General features: G+C 46.9%; 1 protein-coding gene across 1 annotated transcript; it reads left to right on the forward strand.

Moving 5' to 3' along the window:
* The first annotated feature begins 1,414 nt into the window (after positions 1-1,414).
* On the forward strand, positions 1,415-17,345 carry YIF1A (Yip1 interacting factor homolog A, membrane trafficking protein). The gene is made up of 8 exons (XM_035098641.2): positions 1,415-1,592; positions 3,515-3,735; positions 6,198-6,302; positions 8,390-8,468; positions 9,775-9,832; positions 10,889-11,044; positions 14,786-14,879; positions 16,101-17,345. The coding sequence occupies exons 1-8, from the start codon at positions 1,562-1,564 to the stop codon at positions 16,248-16,250; spliced, it is 894 nt and encodes a 297-aa protein (XP_034954532.1). The 5' UTR covers positions 1,415-1,561; the 3' UTR covers positions 16,251-17,345.
* Positions 17,346-18,787: the final 1,442 nt, after the last annotated feature.

Below are 18,787 nucleotides of genomic sequence, written 5' to 3' on the forward strand. Positions count from 1 at the left end.
CTGCCTTGGTCTGACCACACCTGGAACACTGTGTCCAGTTCTGGGCAGCACAATTTAAGAAGGATGTTGACAAGCTGGAAGGTGTGCAGAGGAGGGCAAGATGATTGAGGGTCTGGAAACCAAGCCGGATGAGGAACGGTTGAAGGAGCTGGGTATGTTTAGCCTGGAAAAGAGAAGACTGAAATACGATGGCCATCTTTAGATATCTCAAGGGCTGTGACATATAAGATGGAGCAAGCTTGTTTTCTTCTCCTGAGGGTAGGACCCGAACCAATGGCTTCAAGTTACAAGAAAGGAGATTCCGACTAAACATCAGGAAGAACTTTCTGACAGTAAGAGGTGTTTGACACACTGGAGGTTTTTAAGGTTTGATGGCCAGCTGTCATGGATGATTCAGTCAAGATTCCTGCATTGCAGGGGGTTGGACTAGATGACCATTTGGGGAGGGGGTCTATTCCAACTCTACAGTTCTAAGATTCTATGATTCTACATCTGTGGTCTGGCTACATTTGGCATACAGTTCAGTCCCAGTGACCACATTTGGACAAAAGAAGATTGTGGAGCTGGGAAAGTTTCTGAAAAGAAAGACTAGTGGGATTTGTCGTGACAAGATGTGGCAATATAGCCATTGGCTTATATATTGTTATTAAAAGCAGTATCGGGCACGATAAGAAAATGGAACTCCCATGGTTAGAGGCAGCTACCCATAAATAACAGATGCTGGGTGGTTGGTATACAAAGGAAGATGCTGTTTCTTTATGCCTTGCTTGTGAGCATCACAGAGTGCTATCTGCCTGGACACATCAATCTCATCCCTGTGCATTCCACTTCCTTGCTTTCCTCTTCCCTCCGCATTCCTTCTTCCTCTTGTATCATCAGAAAACAAAAAGGGCCTGCTGGATCAGGCCAAATACACAAATAGTCCAGCATGGTGTTCTCACACTGCCCAATGTGATTGTGTCTTCTTAGGTTGGAAGCCTTTGGGAAAGCTTTCAACATTTTATATTTCATACAGCATCTTGAAAGCTTATCTTAAAAACAAAACAAAAAAACCAACGTTTTATTTGAATCATCCAACAAAAAGGATCATACAGATTTTTTTGTAAAAAGACCACATTGGCATAAAAAATAGGAGGAGCCATAAACTCTTCAATTGTCATATACTGTACAGTTAACTGCTAATAATTGCTTTGACAAAAGAGGGGCGGGGAAAATGGAACTTCCTCGCGCGCATGCGTCCTTAAAGAAGACTTCTTACTGAATGTACAGGGGGAACTCCGCCCCTTTGGAACAGCTGCGAGGAAGCGAAGAAAAAAAGAGAGTGAAATGGATACATTTCCCGCCAATCATTGCTCAGGGCCCTGAGCGCAGCCACCGTAGCAGCCAATGGGAGGCTGATGATTGCAGCGCCGGAGGCTTTGAGGACGTGGCTTGGACTTGCGTCTCCCTCCCCCTTCCTTTTGATCTATCTTCAAGTCTCCCCTCCCCCCCCCACTTTGATTTCAAGTTGATCATACTTTCAGAAGAGGGGGGCCCGTTTTGCAAACTATCGCGGGGAGCCATGGCTTATCCCCCTGGCTATGGGGGCCCAGGTAAGACCTTGAGGAGGACTCGGAGGGGGGGAAACGGAAAGGGGGTAACAGGCCCTGGACGTGGCGTGAATGTTGGGGTGCCGATTCCTTCCCCCACGCAGTTGTATCCAGACAGTATGGAAGAGGGGGGCGCTTGCCTCGTGATAAGGGCCTTAGCACCCAAAGACCTCTCTCCCCCCGCCCCCGATAATCGTGTTGCTTCCTAAGGGGAGCTAAGTGGAAGGGGCCTTAACTCGGCCGCAGAGCACGTGCTTTTCCTGGGTTCAATTCCAAAGAGACTTATAATCATAATTATAGCGTCCTCTTTGCTACGTGTTCTGCCCTCGTGGATAAGAGAGAGAAAGAGAGACTTTGCCTCTTTCACAAATCCTTAGGGGGGAAAGTAATACAGTAATGATGTTGGTGCCTTCGTTTACTTTCTGGTGTGTTTTTAAAATTATGATTACTAGTCCTGGGTTGTATCCCAACTCAGTTCCACTTGGGGTTAAGTGCTGAAATTAATGGACCTAAGTTAGTCAAGCTTTTTAATTTAAGTGGGTCTATTCCGAACTAGCATTGGATACAGTTTGTTGTTATTGCTACCGGAATGTGACGTGTTGTAAAAGTTGTGGGTGGGTGGGTGTTTTCCCGGGTGGGTGTTTTCCCTTTCCTGTTTTTAATTGATTTTCATTATACTGTATATTTAAACTACCTTGAGTCCCCACCCCTTTTGGAATTGGAAAGGCAGGACACAAATCTCCTTTCCAAATAAAAGAAAATCTAGTTCGTTTATTCCAATAAATGAACCCCTAGGATTCCCAGTTAAAAGGGGGAAGGCTAGGGGGAACCACTGCCAGGTGGATAATACGGTAACACTGGCTTAGCTGGAGTGAAGTCTTGTCTCGTGAAAAGGAGGGTTTGCTGGTCTCTTGAGAGGTTTGTAGCGGTGGGCTTTAAGGGGTAGTAGGCCGTAGTTTAGTAAAAAATTATGAGGATTCCTGTGGAGGTTCTCCATGGGAATTTGGGAGACACTGCTGAACTACAACTCCCATCATCCCTTGCCATTGGTCATGTTGGCTGGGGTTGATGGGAGTTGAAGTGTAACTACAAGTGTGCAGCTCTGTCAGAGTAAAAGCATGGCAAGCTTTACTCTCTCCCACCCCCACCCCCATCTCATATTGTGGAGTTGGAAGGGACCCCAAGGGTCATCTAGTCCAATCCTCCCCCGGCAATGCAGGAATCTTTTGACCAATGTGGGGCTCGAACCCACAACCCTGAGAATAAGGGTTTCACACTCTACTGACTGAGCTATCTCAGTCTCCTCCGCCTTAGGCAAACCTCATCCGCCAAGTCGCCTTTCTCTCAAGATTTCTACCCTTCAGACACACAAACACTCAGTCTTCCGTCTCTCACCTCCCACTTGGTTCTCTGCAGGCAGAAGACTCTCTGCCGTGCTTAGCAAGAAACCATGTCGCCCCTTTCCTTCCCTACTCTTCACCTTTGGGCTCAGAAGCAGCATTTCCTGGTGCTGGAGGCCCTCACAGGAGCATAAATGTTCTCGCTGGGCTTGCCTCTCTTGGTGATTGTTTTGTCATGGCCCCAAAACTTTCTCGTTGAGCAGGGGCCAGGTAGCTTGGCCTCGTATCTAATTGGCAGCCACCGTATTACAGGGCGATAGTAGTTTAGTTTCCTTCCTGAAGGAGCTTGGTCCTCCTGAGATTCTTAACTACCATTGTGAAATGGAGTGTCCCGTAAGGAAATAAGCCATAAATTGGCATTTATAATAATTGTGCTCAGATAAGATCCTTGGGATATTATGTAACCCATGGTAGGCGTTTGTTCTTCCAAGCTCTTGGCAAGGGTATACCTGACCATCTGATATGCCTTCTTTTCTTTTTTAAAAAAATTCTCTCTCCTCCCTCCTTAAACCCTGTCTCTTGTAGGTTCTAAACACAGGACAAGGATCCCTCCTGTGCCGCAAAACACAGATGCCCCACAGCTCTTTGATGACACCAGTGCAGCCTACGGCCCCCAGCAGCCGGGTTACCCCGCCCCACCCATTGACATGGGTTTCAACCAGATCTTTGCCGACCCAGTGGCCAACGTAGCGATGGCCTATGGCACCACCATCGCATCTCAGGGCAAGGACATCGTGCACAAGGAGGTAGGAAGCGGCATTCATCCTATGGACTAGGGTTGCCTCGGTGCTGTACATCCAAAATAATAATAATAATAAATTATTTATACCCCGCCAATCTGGCTGGGTTTCCCCAGCCACTCTGGGCGGCTTCCAACAGAAAAATACAATACAAAAAATACAATCTATTAAACATTAAAAGCCTCCCTAAACAGGGCTGCCTTCAGATGTCTTCTAAAAATCTGGTAGTTGTTTTTCTCTTTGACATCTGGTGGGAGGGCGTTCCACTACCGAGAAGGCCCTGTGCCTGGTTCCCTGCAACTTGGCTTCTCGCAACGAGGGAACCGCCAGAAGGCCCTCCGCGCTGGACCTCAGTGTCCGGGCAGAACGATGGGGGTGGAGACGCTCCTTCAGGTATACTGGACCAAGGCCATTTAGGGCTTTAAAGGTCAGCACCAACACCTTGAACTGTGCTCAGAAACGTACTGGGAGCCAATGTAGGTCTTTCAGGACCAGTGTCATGTGGTCTCGGCTGTTACACCTCTTCCTAGATTTTCAGGGGACTATGAAGATAGACAAGAGGCGTTTAAGAGATTGGCTCTTTAGGTCTGATGCAGAAAGGGATCTAACCATGATGGCTTCTACCAAGAGTTCGCCATGGTTCCCACTTATTAAAACGGAGCATACCCGGGCCAGTTACGTGTCAAAGCTCCCACTCTCCGGGCTTAGAACCGCTTTCACAGAATTACGATTCCAATCGTTGCCCTCGGCGGACGCTATAGCAAAGTACATTATGAAGAGAGACTTTGTCTGTGTGGGCAACCCTGTGTGCAGGACCTGTGCCGCTATTTATTGCAGTGCCCGTTATATATAGACCCAAGAGACCGATTCATAAAACCCCTGTTTCCGAATGGAACTCACTTGAATAGGGTGGAAGGGGTGAAATGGCTGCTGAGCGATACTGATGATTTTCTGACTTATAAAGTAGCACTCTATGTGTTGGCAGCTAAGAAGATCATGAGGAAAGAACTAGATAAAATAGCGGTCAGCTGCAAAGGGGATTCGGATATTTAATTTGGCACATTTTACTAGAGAATTTTCTGCTATTCTGTTTTATGCCACAAACAATCTTAGTAGTTGTGACCGTGGTTTATATTGTATGTGTGGTGCCTGATGATTTTTATAGTTATTGCTGTTTTTCCTTTTGTTATTTTTCTGAATGATGCCATGGCCTATGGCTAGCGCAATAAAAGTCTATGATGATGATGATGACGTTACACCTCTTCCTCAACAGTTGTGGCTTCCCCCAAAGGGCCCTGGGGATTGTAGTTTAAGTGTGCCGTGAGTTGGTAGTTCCCAGAGTGGTTTAGCAAGCAGTCTCTGTTCCCAGGGAAATCTGGGAATTGTAGCTCTGGGAGGAGGCTAGGGGTCTCCGAACGATGTCAAACTACAGTTCCCAGGTCGTCGGGGGGGAAGCCTGTATAAAGTGGTACGATGCTGCTTTTAATGTAAGGTGCACGGGGGGCCCTAAAGTCATTGTAACATAAACTTCCATGGTTGCATGCGTGTCATGCATCTAAAGCGTATTTCCTTCCCTACCCCCCCCCAAAGATTCCTGGGAACTGTAGTTCACCCCTCGCAGAGCTACAATTCCAAGCACCATTAGCAAATAATGGGTTCATAAGTTGTGATTGTTGAGATATCCATTGACTGAAAGGGGCCATAGATTTATATTCCCAGTGCATCAATATCGGTCTTTTGGGTGTAGTAAGGGCACAGAGAATCCATTTATGCTGTCCAGTTGTCAGATTCCTTAGGGAATCGTAGAATTGTAGAGAAGGAAGGGACCACAAGGGTCATCTAGTCAATAGTGCAACCCTCTGTAATGCAGGAATGTTTTGTCCAACGTGGGGCTCGAACTCACGACCCTGAGGTTAAGAATCTCACACTCTTATCAGCTGAGCTATCTCCCAGGTATAGTAGGTGTATAGTAGGTGTGTAATTCGGGACCCAGGTGGCGCTGTGGGCTAAACCACTGAGCCTAGGGCTTGCTCATCAGAAGGTTGGCAGCTCGAATCCCTGTAACGGGGTGAGCTCCCGTTGCTTGGTCCCAGCTCCTGCCAACCTAGCAGTTCGAAAGCACATCAAAATGCAAGTAGATAAATAGGAACTGCTATAGCGGGAAGGTAAACGGCGTTTCCATGTGCTGCTCTGGTTTGCCAGAAGCAGCTTTGTCATGCTGGCCACGTGACCTGGAAGCTATACACCGGCTCCCTCAGCCAATCATGCGAGATGAGCGCCCAACCCCAGAGTCGGTTACGACTGGACCTAATGGTCAGGGGTCCCTTTACCTTTACCTTTAGGTGTGTAATTCAGAAGAATACTTTCCTCTGAGCTGGATAATTTTCATGGTGGCATTCTTTTTTTGTGTGTGTGTGTGTGTGTATTATCAAGGGCAGGTTTAATCATTATAATTTTGCTTCCATCAGATTCATCGGTTCATGTCCATGAACAAGCTGAAATACTTCTTTGCAGTGGACACCACTTACGTGATGAAGAAGCTTGCCCTGTTGGTGTTTCCTTATGTACACCAGGTACAGATAGGGAGGCGGCGCTTTGCCCTCTGTTTTTGTTTTTTTTGGGGGGGGGTCTTGGTTTTATTTATTTACAGCATTTACATCCTGCCCTTCAGCTGGAAAAGGCCCTTCATAGTGGCATACACTTCTGAGATGGTCCCTCCCTGCCCTCAGGCTAGCCACCTTAAAAAGATATGTCATGTGAGGAAATAGGAGGGAGGAGGGAGGAGGAAAATAGCAAGCTCAAGCACAGGTTCCCAAAGTTACAGTTCTTATCGGTACAGTCTGTGTCAGTGGCGGTTCTGGCACTCTTGCCCTTGATAAAGAGCAGTGTCGCCCCCATGGGTGAGATCCTGGAGCAGAGCAGGTGACAGACATCTAGTTCAGGAGGACAGGGCAGTGTTTGCCACATAGTTCTTTCCTCAGACTGCTAACTTGGCAGCAGTTAGGATATTCACAGGAAGGGACTTAAAGGGTCGTTATAGCAACTTAGAGACTACACTGCTGGGTTTCATTCCCTGCTATTGGTGTGTGTGGGGGGGAGAATCTGGGTGTGTTCAAAAAAGAGAAGACGTACCCACAATATTTCCAAGCACGTACAGAGCACCCTTCGCATGCCATTGGCCTGGGCCTCAGCAAGGGGGGTGGTTGGGGATGATGATAATAATAGTAATAACAACAACAACAACAATGACTCATACTTTGCCCATCTGACTGGGTTGCCCCAGCCACTCTGGGGGGCTTCCAACAGATTAAAAACACAGCAAAACATCAAACATTAAGAACTTCCCCGGACAGGGCTGCCTTCAGATGACTTCAGAAAGTCAGATAGTTGTTTATCTCCTTGACATCTGATGGGAGGGCGTTACACAGGGTGGGTGCCACTACCGAGAAGGCCCTCTGCCTGGTTCCCTGTAGCCTCACTTCTCGCAATGAGGGACTCTCCAGGTATACAGAGCCGAGGTGAAGTTTTACAAAATTACAGAAGAAGTGGATAGAGGAGTTTTTTCTCTCTCCCTCTTTCATAATAACCGGAAATGGAGGTCATCCAATGAAGTAAAGTGGGGGTAGATTCAGGACAGGTGAAAGGGAGGACTTCTTCACATGGCGTATGTTGTTAACTATAAGGCAGGTTTCTGTGTTTCTAGTTATGTCAGCCGTTTATTTCAGAACCATGAGGACTGGCATCTTAGAAGGCAGCTTCTTATGCTCTTTACACTTTGTTTGAAAGGGACAGCTTGGGTGCAGGATACCTTAAGGATCACCTGAGAGGCCTTTTATCCCAGCTCAATCACTGTGATCGTTCAGAGGAGAGCAACTTGCTATTCCCCTGTGTTACAGAGACCCCCGCCTGTCTTCAATTCGAAGTTGGGCCTTTAGTTGTTGAACACGCTTCAGTCAGAGATGCGGCAGGCGCCCTCACTGTTGACTTTCATGAGTCTCTTGAAGACTTTTTAATGCTATCAGGCCTAGGCATACCCTCCAACTTCCGGTAAGAAAAATCCGGGATCAGCAGCGGCACAGCACCGGAAGTCGTTTCTATGCATGTCTGGACATGCGTAGAAGCAACCTCCGGTGCCGGCACTGCCCGATTTCCGGTGCCCAGACATGGGCAGAGCGGCACCCGAAATCGGTTCTGCGCATGTCCATACATGCGCAGAAGGAGCCTCCTTGGCAGGTAGGAAATCCGGGGGATTCACGGGATTTTTCTCTATTCGGGATAACAGTGGGAAACGGGTTTAAATACGGGGGTTTCCCGTGAAAAATGGGAGACTTGGCAGCTATGGGCCTAGGCAGATGTTTTAAGTTCAATTGCCCGTCAACCTCAATGCTTATGTGTATTTTTTAAAACAAAACCTGTGATGCTTTATGTTTTAACAGTGAACGCTGCTCAAATATTCTGCGATACAGCTGTACAGAAAAATAAAAATAAAATATCTGAGCTTTGCCCACCTCATCTTCAGTGCCATTTGAGAACAGATGTGAACCCCCCTTAATAATAATAATAATAATAATAATAATAATTAATAATAGTTAATAGTAGTGTTTTGAAACAGGTTTTGGGCAGCCAGCTCTCACCTGTGCCTGTTCTCTTTCCTCTGCAGAACTGGGAAGTCCGCTACCACAGAGATGTCCCCCTCACTCCTCGGCAGGACGTCAACGCTCCAGACCTCTACATTCCTAGTGAGTGGAGGCCCTCTCTTGAACATAGGAGGGTTTCTTTACTTCTTCCTTATTTGACCCAGGTGGCGCTGTGGTTAAACCACTGAGCCTAGGGCTTGCTGATCAGAAGGTCGGTGGTTTGAATCCCTGTGACGGGGTGAGCTCCCGTTGCTTGGTCCCAGCTCCTGCCAACCTAGCAGTTCGAAAGCACGTCAAAATGCAAGTAGATAAATAGGAACCGCTACAGCGGGAAGGTAAACGGCGTTTCCGTGTGCTGTTCTGGTTCGCCAGAAGCGGCTTTGTCATGCTGGCCACATGACCTGGAAGCTATACGCCGGCTCCCTCGGCCAATAATGCGAGATGAGCGCACAACCCCAGAGTCGGTCACGACTGGACCTAATGGTCAGGGGTCCCTTTACCTTTACTTTAACAACCCAAAGGTACAGTAGCACAGTGTTTCATCGTACCATATTCAAAGCAAACAATCAATCAATCAATCAATCAATCAGTAGCACTAGAAATAAATGGTGGCACACCAATATAAATCAGGCCATCCTTATTTCCTGAGCTGCTGTGGAGGATGAATGTTTAGCACTGGAGTACGAAGCACAGGGAATAAAATCCCATCCGATGACAAGAAAGTCTTCTGGATCCTCTGCCATCTTTCTGTACCCCCAGAAACACAGTTTATTTTTTCCGCAGTAGCCAAGGTCCACAAGTTTGTTTTTTTTTTATACCACAAATGCATATTGTTTTCCAGGGTTTTCCATTACTGGGCTGCTGAAATCCTAGCTAACGTCCATGCCAAAATTTATTTAGAGTGGCAAGGTTTTATGTTGCCTGTCCACATATTGATGATAGTTGTGGGGGAAACTGGACAGGTGATTCATAGCAGCGTTTCTTGACGTTCACCTCCGCCCTAATACCCAGGGCTTGTTAGTTTTAAAAAAGCACTTTCTAAAGCAGAGGCGGGGGGTGGCTGAGTTTCAGACCGAGGGCCACATTTCTGTGTGTGCAGCCTCCTGGGGGCCGCATTCAGTTTGTGGGCAGGGCCAGAGGAATAGGTTTATGAGGGTGCTGAGAGTTGTTAGGAGACTTCTCTGTTCCTCTCACGGAGCTACAATTCCCAGAGTAGCTTAACCATGAATCCCTTTTCACAGGGAGCGTTGGAAATTGCAGCTCCGTGAGGGGAATTGGGGAGGGTGTCTTCTAACAACTCTCAGTACCCTTTCCCCTTTCCATCCATGCCACCCCAGAAAACTGCAGTTTGTTCCATCAAAGTGGCTGGTTCTCATGAGTGTGATTCTTATTTCCCCCCTCTCTCCAGGTATGGCTTTCATTACCTATATCTTACTTGCTGGGATGACACTTGGATTACAGAAAAGGTAAGAAATGAGGCTCTTAATTCCCACACCTGGAGGTCACACATTCCTTATTCCGGCTTCATTTCATAAATTGCCCTCTGTAGTAATGGCGCTAAATAATCATAGAGTTGGGAGGGACCAGGTGAGCCTTCCAACTCTATGATTACAAGTAGGCAGAGATGCTCTTGTAGAACTCGACTTCCTTCCTTCCTCTTTCTGTGGTTCCTTAAATTTATTTTTTATCATTTTCTGCATATTACAAATTAACTTATTCTTTTCTTCATCTACTTTAATTGTATACTCTTATGAAACTGCTTGTTATTGCAATAATCCTGCCAATGTCCTCATCTGTTTGCAATTTGTTTTTTTAAATATTCAATAAACCATATCATGCTTTTATTAAAAAAAAAAGCTCGTTATCTTGATTTCTTATTTTTCCTGTAAGTTTCGCCATTTCTGCATAGTCCATAAATTTTTGTATCCATTCTTCTTTCGTTGGGATTTCTTCTTTCCATTTTTGGGCAAATAACATTCTTGCCGCGGAATAAATTTCTATACTGTTTAGGTAGTTCTACCCCTATAATTCCCAGAAGAAAAGCTTCTGGTGTGTGTTTTTGTGTGTGTATGTTCTTTTTAACAAATGTTATTTTAAACATCTTTTCCAATTCATTATATATCATTTCCCAGTAAGCTTGCCACAAGACCACCACATAATGACAAAAGTCCCTTCTTTCTCTTTGCATTTCCAACACTTATTCAATTTTGATTTATACATTTTTGCCAGTTCACTCGGTGTTATACAACACTTTTATATACAGTAGTTTTCTCTTAAGCCATAGCATACTGCGAATTTTATATCTGTATTCCACAATCGTTCCCACGCTTCCGTATCTATATTATAACCAATATCTATTGCCCAATGTATCATTGAGGATTTTACTTGCTTGTCCTTTGTCTGACACTCCAATAATATCTTAGGCATTTTAGACAGCACATTAACATTGCATTCCAACAGCCAGACGCTTCTGACATATTTGTGTCATTCCGTTCTGCTCTTTCCGCCTTGTTCCTTCCTAGGTTTTCACCGGAGGTCCTGGGCGTGTGTGCCAGCACGGCGTTCGTGTGGGTCGTGATTGAGGTCCTCGCCCTTTTGCTGGGCCTGTACCTTGTGACAGTCCAGAGCGACCTGGGCACCTTCGACCTGCTTGCTTACTGCGGCTACAAATACGTCGGGTAAGTGGGCCTCTCCCTTCTGCCTTGTGGCCGGTACACTGTCGGGCCTAGCGCTCTGGGAAGGAACCACAAGCCCTCTGAATATTGGATGGACTCCAGCTCCTATCAGCCCAAGCAAGCAAGGCCAGTGGTCAGAAATGATGGTGGCTGGGGTCCAGCAACACCAGGAGGGCCACATCTCTGGCCTAGCGGTCCTTGGGACCCTAGGAGGCTGTGTTTACGTGAGGTCAGACTTCTTGCCACATGTTCATCCAACCTGGCTCTTCCGCTTGGGTCTCAAGTGGTGCTTAAACTGACTTTTGTATTTTCTTCGTTGTGGCTTTAATGTGGCTCAGGACCACAATACCTCAAGGATTGCCTCTCCTCATGTGAACTGAACCAGACCTTGCATTCATTCTCTGAGGCTCTTCTCTGTGCACCCCTCTCTGGGATGTCCAGAGGGTGGCAACATGGGGACGGGCCTTTTCAGTGGTGGCTCCCTGCTTGTGGAATGCTCTCCCCAGCGAGGCTCACCTGGCACCCTCTTTATCTAGCTATAGGCACCAGGCAATAACTTTAATTTAGTGTGACCTTAATCAGAGTACCCGTGGCCTCTTTTAGTGGGGCTGGATCAGGCATCCCCAAACTGCGACCCTCCAGATGTTTTGGCCTACAACTCCCATGATCCCTAGCTAACAGGAACAGTGGTCGGGGAAGATGGGAATTGTAGTCCAAAACATCTGGAGGGCAGAAGTTTGGGGATGCCTGGACTGGATCTGTAAGACCTGTATTTTGTACGTATAATGTGTTTTTGGTTTGTGTTTTGAAGGGTTGTGTTTGCTGTAATCCTATATAATAAAGTCCCTGTGTCTCTGCGTCCAGTCCCTGTGTCCCTGTGTCCGCGCTAATGCGCATGTGCCCCACGGACACAGGGACTGGACGAAGAGGCGGGACGTACACACATGCGCTCGCTCTCTCCCCCCTCAACCCTCTGCCTCCCGTTTCCCTGTGGCGGTGGACCAAGATGGCGGCATCGGGCTCCGGGGTCACCGCCACTGCCCCGGACCCCAATGCCGCCATCTTGGTCCGCCTCCTCCTCCTCCTGACAACCCTACCTGGCCCGTTGGAGGAGCGGCGGGGCCGCGGCCTTCCCTCCCTCTCTGCGCTCGGCCGCAGGACACGACGGGAGAGCGATTTTGTTTAATTGTGTTCCCGGCGCGCCTCGCGGCGGAGCGCAGAAAGGGAGGGAAGGCCGCGGCCCCGTCGTACCTCTAGCGCCCGTTTTCTTAACAGGCTGAATGAGACTAGTTGTTTATAGTGTTTACCTTGTGTTTGTAAGTTGCTTTGGGTCACTTTTGTGAGGAATATACAGAGTATTATTATTATTATTATTATTATTATTATTATTATCCACTCCCTTTTTTCAATGACTTCACCACACACCTCCATGCAGTGTTGTGATGGCATCTCAGTGAGGGGCAGCCCTCTGAATGTTCTTGGACTCCAGCTCCCATCAGCCCCAGCCAGCAGTGATCAGGGATGATGGGAATTGTAGTCCAGCAACACGTGGAGCACCATCCCCATTCTCCATCCATTCTAGGTCCTGCCACTCTCCAAAAATTCTCTATAATGTGCCTCTGGGCATTTGCCAAATACAGCCACCACTTAATGTCCCATCCATGTTCAGATGGGAAGCAAAGACTTCTGATTCAGAAGGTGAATGTACAGGCAGCCTTTTAAAAACACACATGCACAGGCATATTTTTTTGGTTAAATTTGAAATTGTGATATACATTTAAATTTTATAACTAAAAAGATTGTACTGGGGAAATTTTCTAGCACAGTAAGTTAGCACCGATTTTTTAATGCAAATATGGGATTAATATTTGCAGTATCCAGGGGCTCTCTATAATTATGCTAGAGTTGCCACATTTCAAAAAGTGAAAATTAGGACACAAAAGTTGTTGAGCTCAAAAACAAACAAACAAAAAAACCCCCAACCCTAAGTTTTTGAGCTGTTTTTAAGGATAGTCGCCAAAATCTAGACTTCGGACATGGGTTTCCACACGTCCGGATTTTCCTGGACATTTAAGCGAATTCTGCCTGGACACTGTTTCTGACTGCTGTATTCCGGACTTTTGGCAACCCTAAATTATGCATACACATAAATGTCACATATAGGGAAACAGTTCTGCAGTTACCTTGTTTAAAAAACTACCGCCACCTGCTTTTACAAATAAACAGAATTTTTGCCTCCCATAATGCTTCCAGTATTACTCCCCCCCCCAATTTTTTTAAATAATTATTTTTATTGCTTATTTCCATACATAACAGAATAACAAAATAACAGAATGAAAGAATGACAGGATAAAAAAATATGAACACTAATACCTCCAAACATTGATACCTCCAGATTAATACAATAATGTTTAAATATATTATTACGTTTCTATTTCTTCCCTGAAGTAAAATAAAAAAAGAAAGAAAGAAAAGAAAAAGAAAAATCCGTGGTGACTTCCTGTCAATATCCCAATGCATATGATTCCCCTTTAAATTGAATGTACTCCAAATATTAACCTTTCCTGTAAGCATTTTATCTAATACATTCTAAAAAACAAAAGACTTATGTCTCCTTCATTTCTAATTCTACTTCGTATTGTCCCTTGATCACTCGAAAGCTGGCATGGATATGGCATTATTGCTAATTTTTCGAACATATTTCCTATAACTATTTCTCCCAAAATTTTAAGTTGAACTGGTATGATTCCAGCGCCAAATATATTTATGCCAACAATTTAAGAATCTCCCCCCCCCCCGCCCCGCCCTCACGATCACATCGTTTCCCCAAAGTTTCTTTTTAATATGCTCTGGGTAGGCGTTAGGGTGATGACTTTTTTACAACTTCATTTCTCTGTATCATAATTTGATGAGCTTTCATTAAAGATTAGACAAAATCTTACTTTCAAAGAGATTTAATAAAAAAAAACCCTCACACACAAAATGATTTTAAAAATTTTATTTATCAGGTTTTTGACCATTTTTGAAGTGACTGTAAGCAGATATAAAATTGAACCCAAGCTTTAGAGTCACATATATACAACATTATATAGGGTCATCAAACACACAAGGAAGCTTTTTTTAGCTGCAGTAACAGTATAGATGCCGCTAGAGGACGATGTTTTGCTACCTCTCCTGTAGGTTCTTTTCCCAGCATGTTCGGCAGGGTCTGCTGGCTAAGTTTTGAGGTCCCAAAAAGGGGCTTTTACCTTGCACAGGTGTGACATTTGTATACCCTATGTTGCTAAGAATACAACACATTGTGGAATGTGGTGTTGTGTCCAAATTTGATACGAAATATATATAGAATTGTTAATACAATTTTATGAAATTGTAAAACGGCATACAAAAGAATTTAAAACGGTTTGTGCGTAACCTTTTTTAATATTTCAATGGAATATACCTCATTTTAGTCATTAATAAGCAAAAGTTCATCCATTTTGCTAAAGGAAATAATTTTTGAGAAAAAAATTGAAAAAGTCATCACCCTAGTAGGCACCTTTGTGTCCCTGCAGCTCTTAAGCTTTTTAAAATTTCTATAAAGCTTTCAGTGCTGAGAACTGACATGCGTCTTGCCTGACTAAAAGGGGGTGATTGGCAGAGATCTTAACAGCAGCTGTGAATCTCAGAATGCTGGGTCCGGATGACAGCCTTGACAGGAGGGGATTTAACAGCCACGATCACACTTGCCATTTCCTCCTCCAGGATGATCCTCGCTGTGATGGGCGGCCTCGCGTTTGGCAGCAATGGCTATTATATCGCCTTGGCTTGGGCTTCCTGTGCTCTTATGTATTTCATGGTGAGTACTGGGATCGGGGCCCCGGCACTCCCAGGATGCCGTGGGGCAGGAGGTCTCGTCGGCAGGCCTTTCCCGGGGACATACAAAAATTCCTGGTAGATCAGACGAAAGGGAATGAGGAGCCCGTGAGCTTCTGCATGCTGCTAGATGACAACGACAACAACACTCACATTGGATACATTTATGGGCCCACTTTAATCCGTCGTGGCTTCCCACATATGTAGCACCAGGGTGCACATGTCCGCCTGCCGCCCCCCCAGTTGCCCAGTCCCAGGTGCGCAGGAGGGCAGAGCTGGCCGGCCGCCTCAGTGTCTCGCTGCCTCAGTCGCCCCCAAACTCGCGGCGCAGAGCTGCCCACAGCAGAAGAGCCTGCTGTGGCGCTCCGACAGATGGACGGGCTCTTCCTCGGACTCAAATCTCAGGCCCCAGACTCTAGGCCTGGTGCCCTTGAGAGCCCAGCGCCCGAGTGCCCTGCACCCCTAGCACCTATGGGTAAGACGGCCCTGCTAGGAGCTGCAGTTTGTGTAAGGGAGCAGAGAGTTATCAGGAGGCACTCCCCCCCCTCCAGCTTACAGTTATCACACAGAGTGGTTATACAATCTGTCCCTGGGAACTCTGGGAAATGCAGCTCTGAATGGAAAAAGGGGTCGCATAACACTCCCCAGCACTTTTAGCAAACTGCAAGGTGCTCTGGGGGAAGCCATGACGGTTTAAAGCAGGCATCCCCAAACTGCGGCCCTCCAGATGTTTTGGCCTACAACTCCCATGATCCCTAGCTAACCGGACCAGTGGTCGGGGAAGATGGGAATTGTAGTCCAAAACATCTGGAGGGCCGATGTTTGGGGATGCCTGCTATTTGCCATGCTGCCTCAGGCTGGTGGGAGTTGAGGAGTCCAGCAACATTGCTCAGCGGGTTAGAGCGTGGTGCTGATGACGCCAAGGTTGCAGGTTCGATCCCCATTAAGGGACAGCTGCTTATTCTTGCAGGTCAAGGGGATTGGTACTAGATGAGCCCCAGGGCCCCCTTTCAACTTGATATTATTCTGTGAGATAGCAGGGTCACAAGTTTCTAGGTGCATGAACACCTTGGAAGGCGGCAGTTGGCCCACCCCTGCTTTTACAATAAAGGAGTGAATTGTGGGCTGGGGAGAGAATTGTGGGGTGGGGAGAGTCGTCTTCCTTACCCTCTGATGTGTGGCATATTTCCTCTCTCCGAACCAGGTACGCTCCTTGCGGATGAAGATCCTTCCTTCGATGGTGCAGGAAGGGATGAGCCGGCCTAGCGGGAGGGCGCAGATGTACGTCACCCTAGCAGCAGCCGCCTTCCAGCCTCTGATCCTCTATTGGCTGACAGCACAGCTGGTTCATTAGGAGAAGTGGAGGAGAGGACCCATCCATGGCGGCCCCAACGTTTGCCTGGGGTGGGGGTGGGGTGGGGGCTGGCTTTGCAAGGACCCCCCCCTCTCTTTCTGCCCTCTTATTTCTCCCACCCACTGTCCCCAAATTCCCTGGCGTACACACTCCAATTCTTCCTGGCCATCCAACGGGGGCTCCGTTGATGAAAGGAATGATGCCGAATGAGGGAGGTGCCGCGTCCTCTCGAGGGGCTCCGCGCCCCCCCCTAAATCATGAGAGTGGAGGGGAAGCGAGGACTGTCAAAACTATCCAGGCTTGACACTGCCTGCCCCCACCCCCACCCCCGGCTTGACTCCCAAATCTGTGGCCTGTTCCATTTCCACTGGTCGTTGCAAACGTCTCCTTGCTTGGGGTGTGCATGGGGGCAGACTCAGATAGGGTGGGGCAGGGTTGTTTCAGACACACACACACACATACCCTTTCGTGCTCCTGGGAGCAGTTTTGCTATGCAAAGATTTTTTAAGAACAGGACTTCTGGTGTATTATTATTATTATTATTGCCTTCTGGAGCAAAGCACCCTTTTCCCTCTCTTCTGAAAATCAGCTGGTTTACTTTAAATGACTTCTCCTGCTTGCCCCCCACCTCGTGGTCTTTTGACCCCCCCAGCACCAACACCGGAGCATTGACAGCGGACACCTGCTGAGCAAGGAGCTCCCCCCCCCAAAAAAAACCCCCCACCCTCTGCTGTTGTGTTGTCAGAGAGCAGAGACCCTCCCCTCTCAAGGACTGTGTACTATTGCTCATAACTCATCGGATGCTGTATTGTTGAGGTACTTCCAAACTTTTCTCCGCTTGTTTTCTTTATATATATTAACCTTTGCTGGGGTTTTTAAAGAATGTCTATACTGCCACAGATACAAGCCAGCAAAGAGGTGGGTTTGGGTAGACAGGGAGGTGGGGGGGGGGAAATCTTAACAAAATCTGCAAAGCCGCTAAGTTGTGTCTTGTAGCCAACTTTCAGAGGAAAGACTTCACATTTCAACTTTCCCCCCATCTGTTTATGAGAGAGTTCGTTCTTGGAAGCGACGATAAAAATGTGCTTGACAACTTGTGCGTTTGTTCACATTTCATCCGGCTGGGGGTGGCTGCCAACATTCTCCCTCCCCCAGCCCCAGCAAAGTGCCTGTGCTGCTTTATTTTAAGAACGGTGTGTGACTAAATAAGCTTTGCTTGATCTAGTACCGCCGCGAAAAGCAGCCCTGTGTGGTTTTCTCGTTGGGCACACCCACACCATAAAGGGGCATGATAACACTTTAAACTGCCCTGGGAATTCTGGGAACTGTCATTTGTTAAGGGTGCTGTGAGGAGACCCCTTTTTGCTTCACAGAGCTACAATTTCCAGATTTCCCTGGGAAGGGGGATATATTGTGTAGCCGCTCTGGGAACTGTGACCCTGTGAGGAATAGGGGAGTCTGTTAGTAACAACAATTTTATTATTTATACCCCACCCATCTCACTGGGTTGCCCCAGCCACTCTGGGTGGCTCCCAACAAAATACTAAAAACAATCATTAAAAACTTCCCCAAAGTGTGCTGAGTATCGTTCACAGACTGCCTAGCTCAGGCATCCCCAAACTTTGGCCCTCCAGATGTTTTGGACAACAATTCCCATCTTCCCCGACCACTGTTCCTGTTAGCTAGGGATCATGGGAGTTGTAGGCCAAAACATCTGGAGGGCCACAGTTTGGGGGTGCCTGGCCTAGCTCCTCACAGGGCCACAATTCCTAGAGTGATTTAATGGCTAGGGTTACTCTGAAAATTGTAGCTCTGTGAGTGGGGAATAGGCAAGTCTATAACAACACTCGGCAACCTTAATAAACTACATTTCCCAGGATTCTGTGGGGGAAGTCACAGCTGTTTAAAGTGGTAAAGGTAAAGGGACCTTGACCATTAAGACCATTCACAGACGACACTGAGGTTGCAACGCTCATCTCGCGTTATTGGCCGAGGGAGCCGGCATACAGCTTCCGGCGAACCAGAGCAGCACACAGAAATGCCGTTTACCTTCCCACTGCAGTGGTACCTCTACTTACGAATTTAATGCGTTCTGAATGCACATTCATAAGTCAAAAAAAATTGTAAGTCGAATCCCATAGGAATGCATTGGGAGAAAAAATTCGTAAGTAGAAGCAACCCTATCTAAAAATTCGTAAGTAGAAAAAATCCTATCTGAACCGCATCCAAGATGGCAGACGAAGCTCCATTTGTAAGTAGAAACATTCGTAAGTAGAGTTATTAGTAAGTAGAGGTACCACTGTATCTACTTGCACTTTGACGTGCTTTTGAACTGTTCGGTTGGCAGGAGCTGGGACCGAGCAATGGGAGCACACCCCGTCGCAGGGATTCGAACCTCCGACCTTCCGATCGGCAAGCCCTAGGCTCAGTGGTTTAGACCACAGCGCCACCTGCGTCCCGTTTTAAGTGGTACCCTAGTGCTTTTAAACGTGTGGAGCAAATGTGGGCCTTCATTTCCCTGCTACCTTCTACCGCTT

Source organism: Zootoca vivipara, chromosome 17 (genome assembly GCF_963506605.1).
Source record: "Zootoca vivipara chromosome 17, rZooViv1.1, whole genome shotgun sequence".
Taxonomy (NCBI): Eukaryota; Metazoa; Chordata; class Lepidosauria; order Squamata; family Lacertidae; genus Zootoca; species Zootoca vivipara.

What these genes read in the sequence shown, in the direction of transcription:
- YIF1A (XM_035098641.2), top strand. Translation starts at nt 1,562, where the DNA reads ATGGCTTATCCCCCTGGCTATGGGGGCCCAG. An exon ending in CCCTGGCTATGGGGGCCCAG is followed by an intron (nt 1,593 to 3,514) that starts GTAAGACCTTGA and finishes TGTCTCTTGTAG; the next exon opens with GTTCTAAACACAGGACAAGG. An exon ending in ACACTTGGATTACAGAAAAG is followed by an intron (nt 9,833 to 10,888) that starts GTAAGAAATGAG and finishes GTTCCTTCCTAG; the next exon opens with GTTTTCACCGGAGGTCCTGG.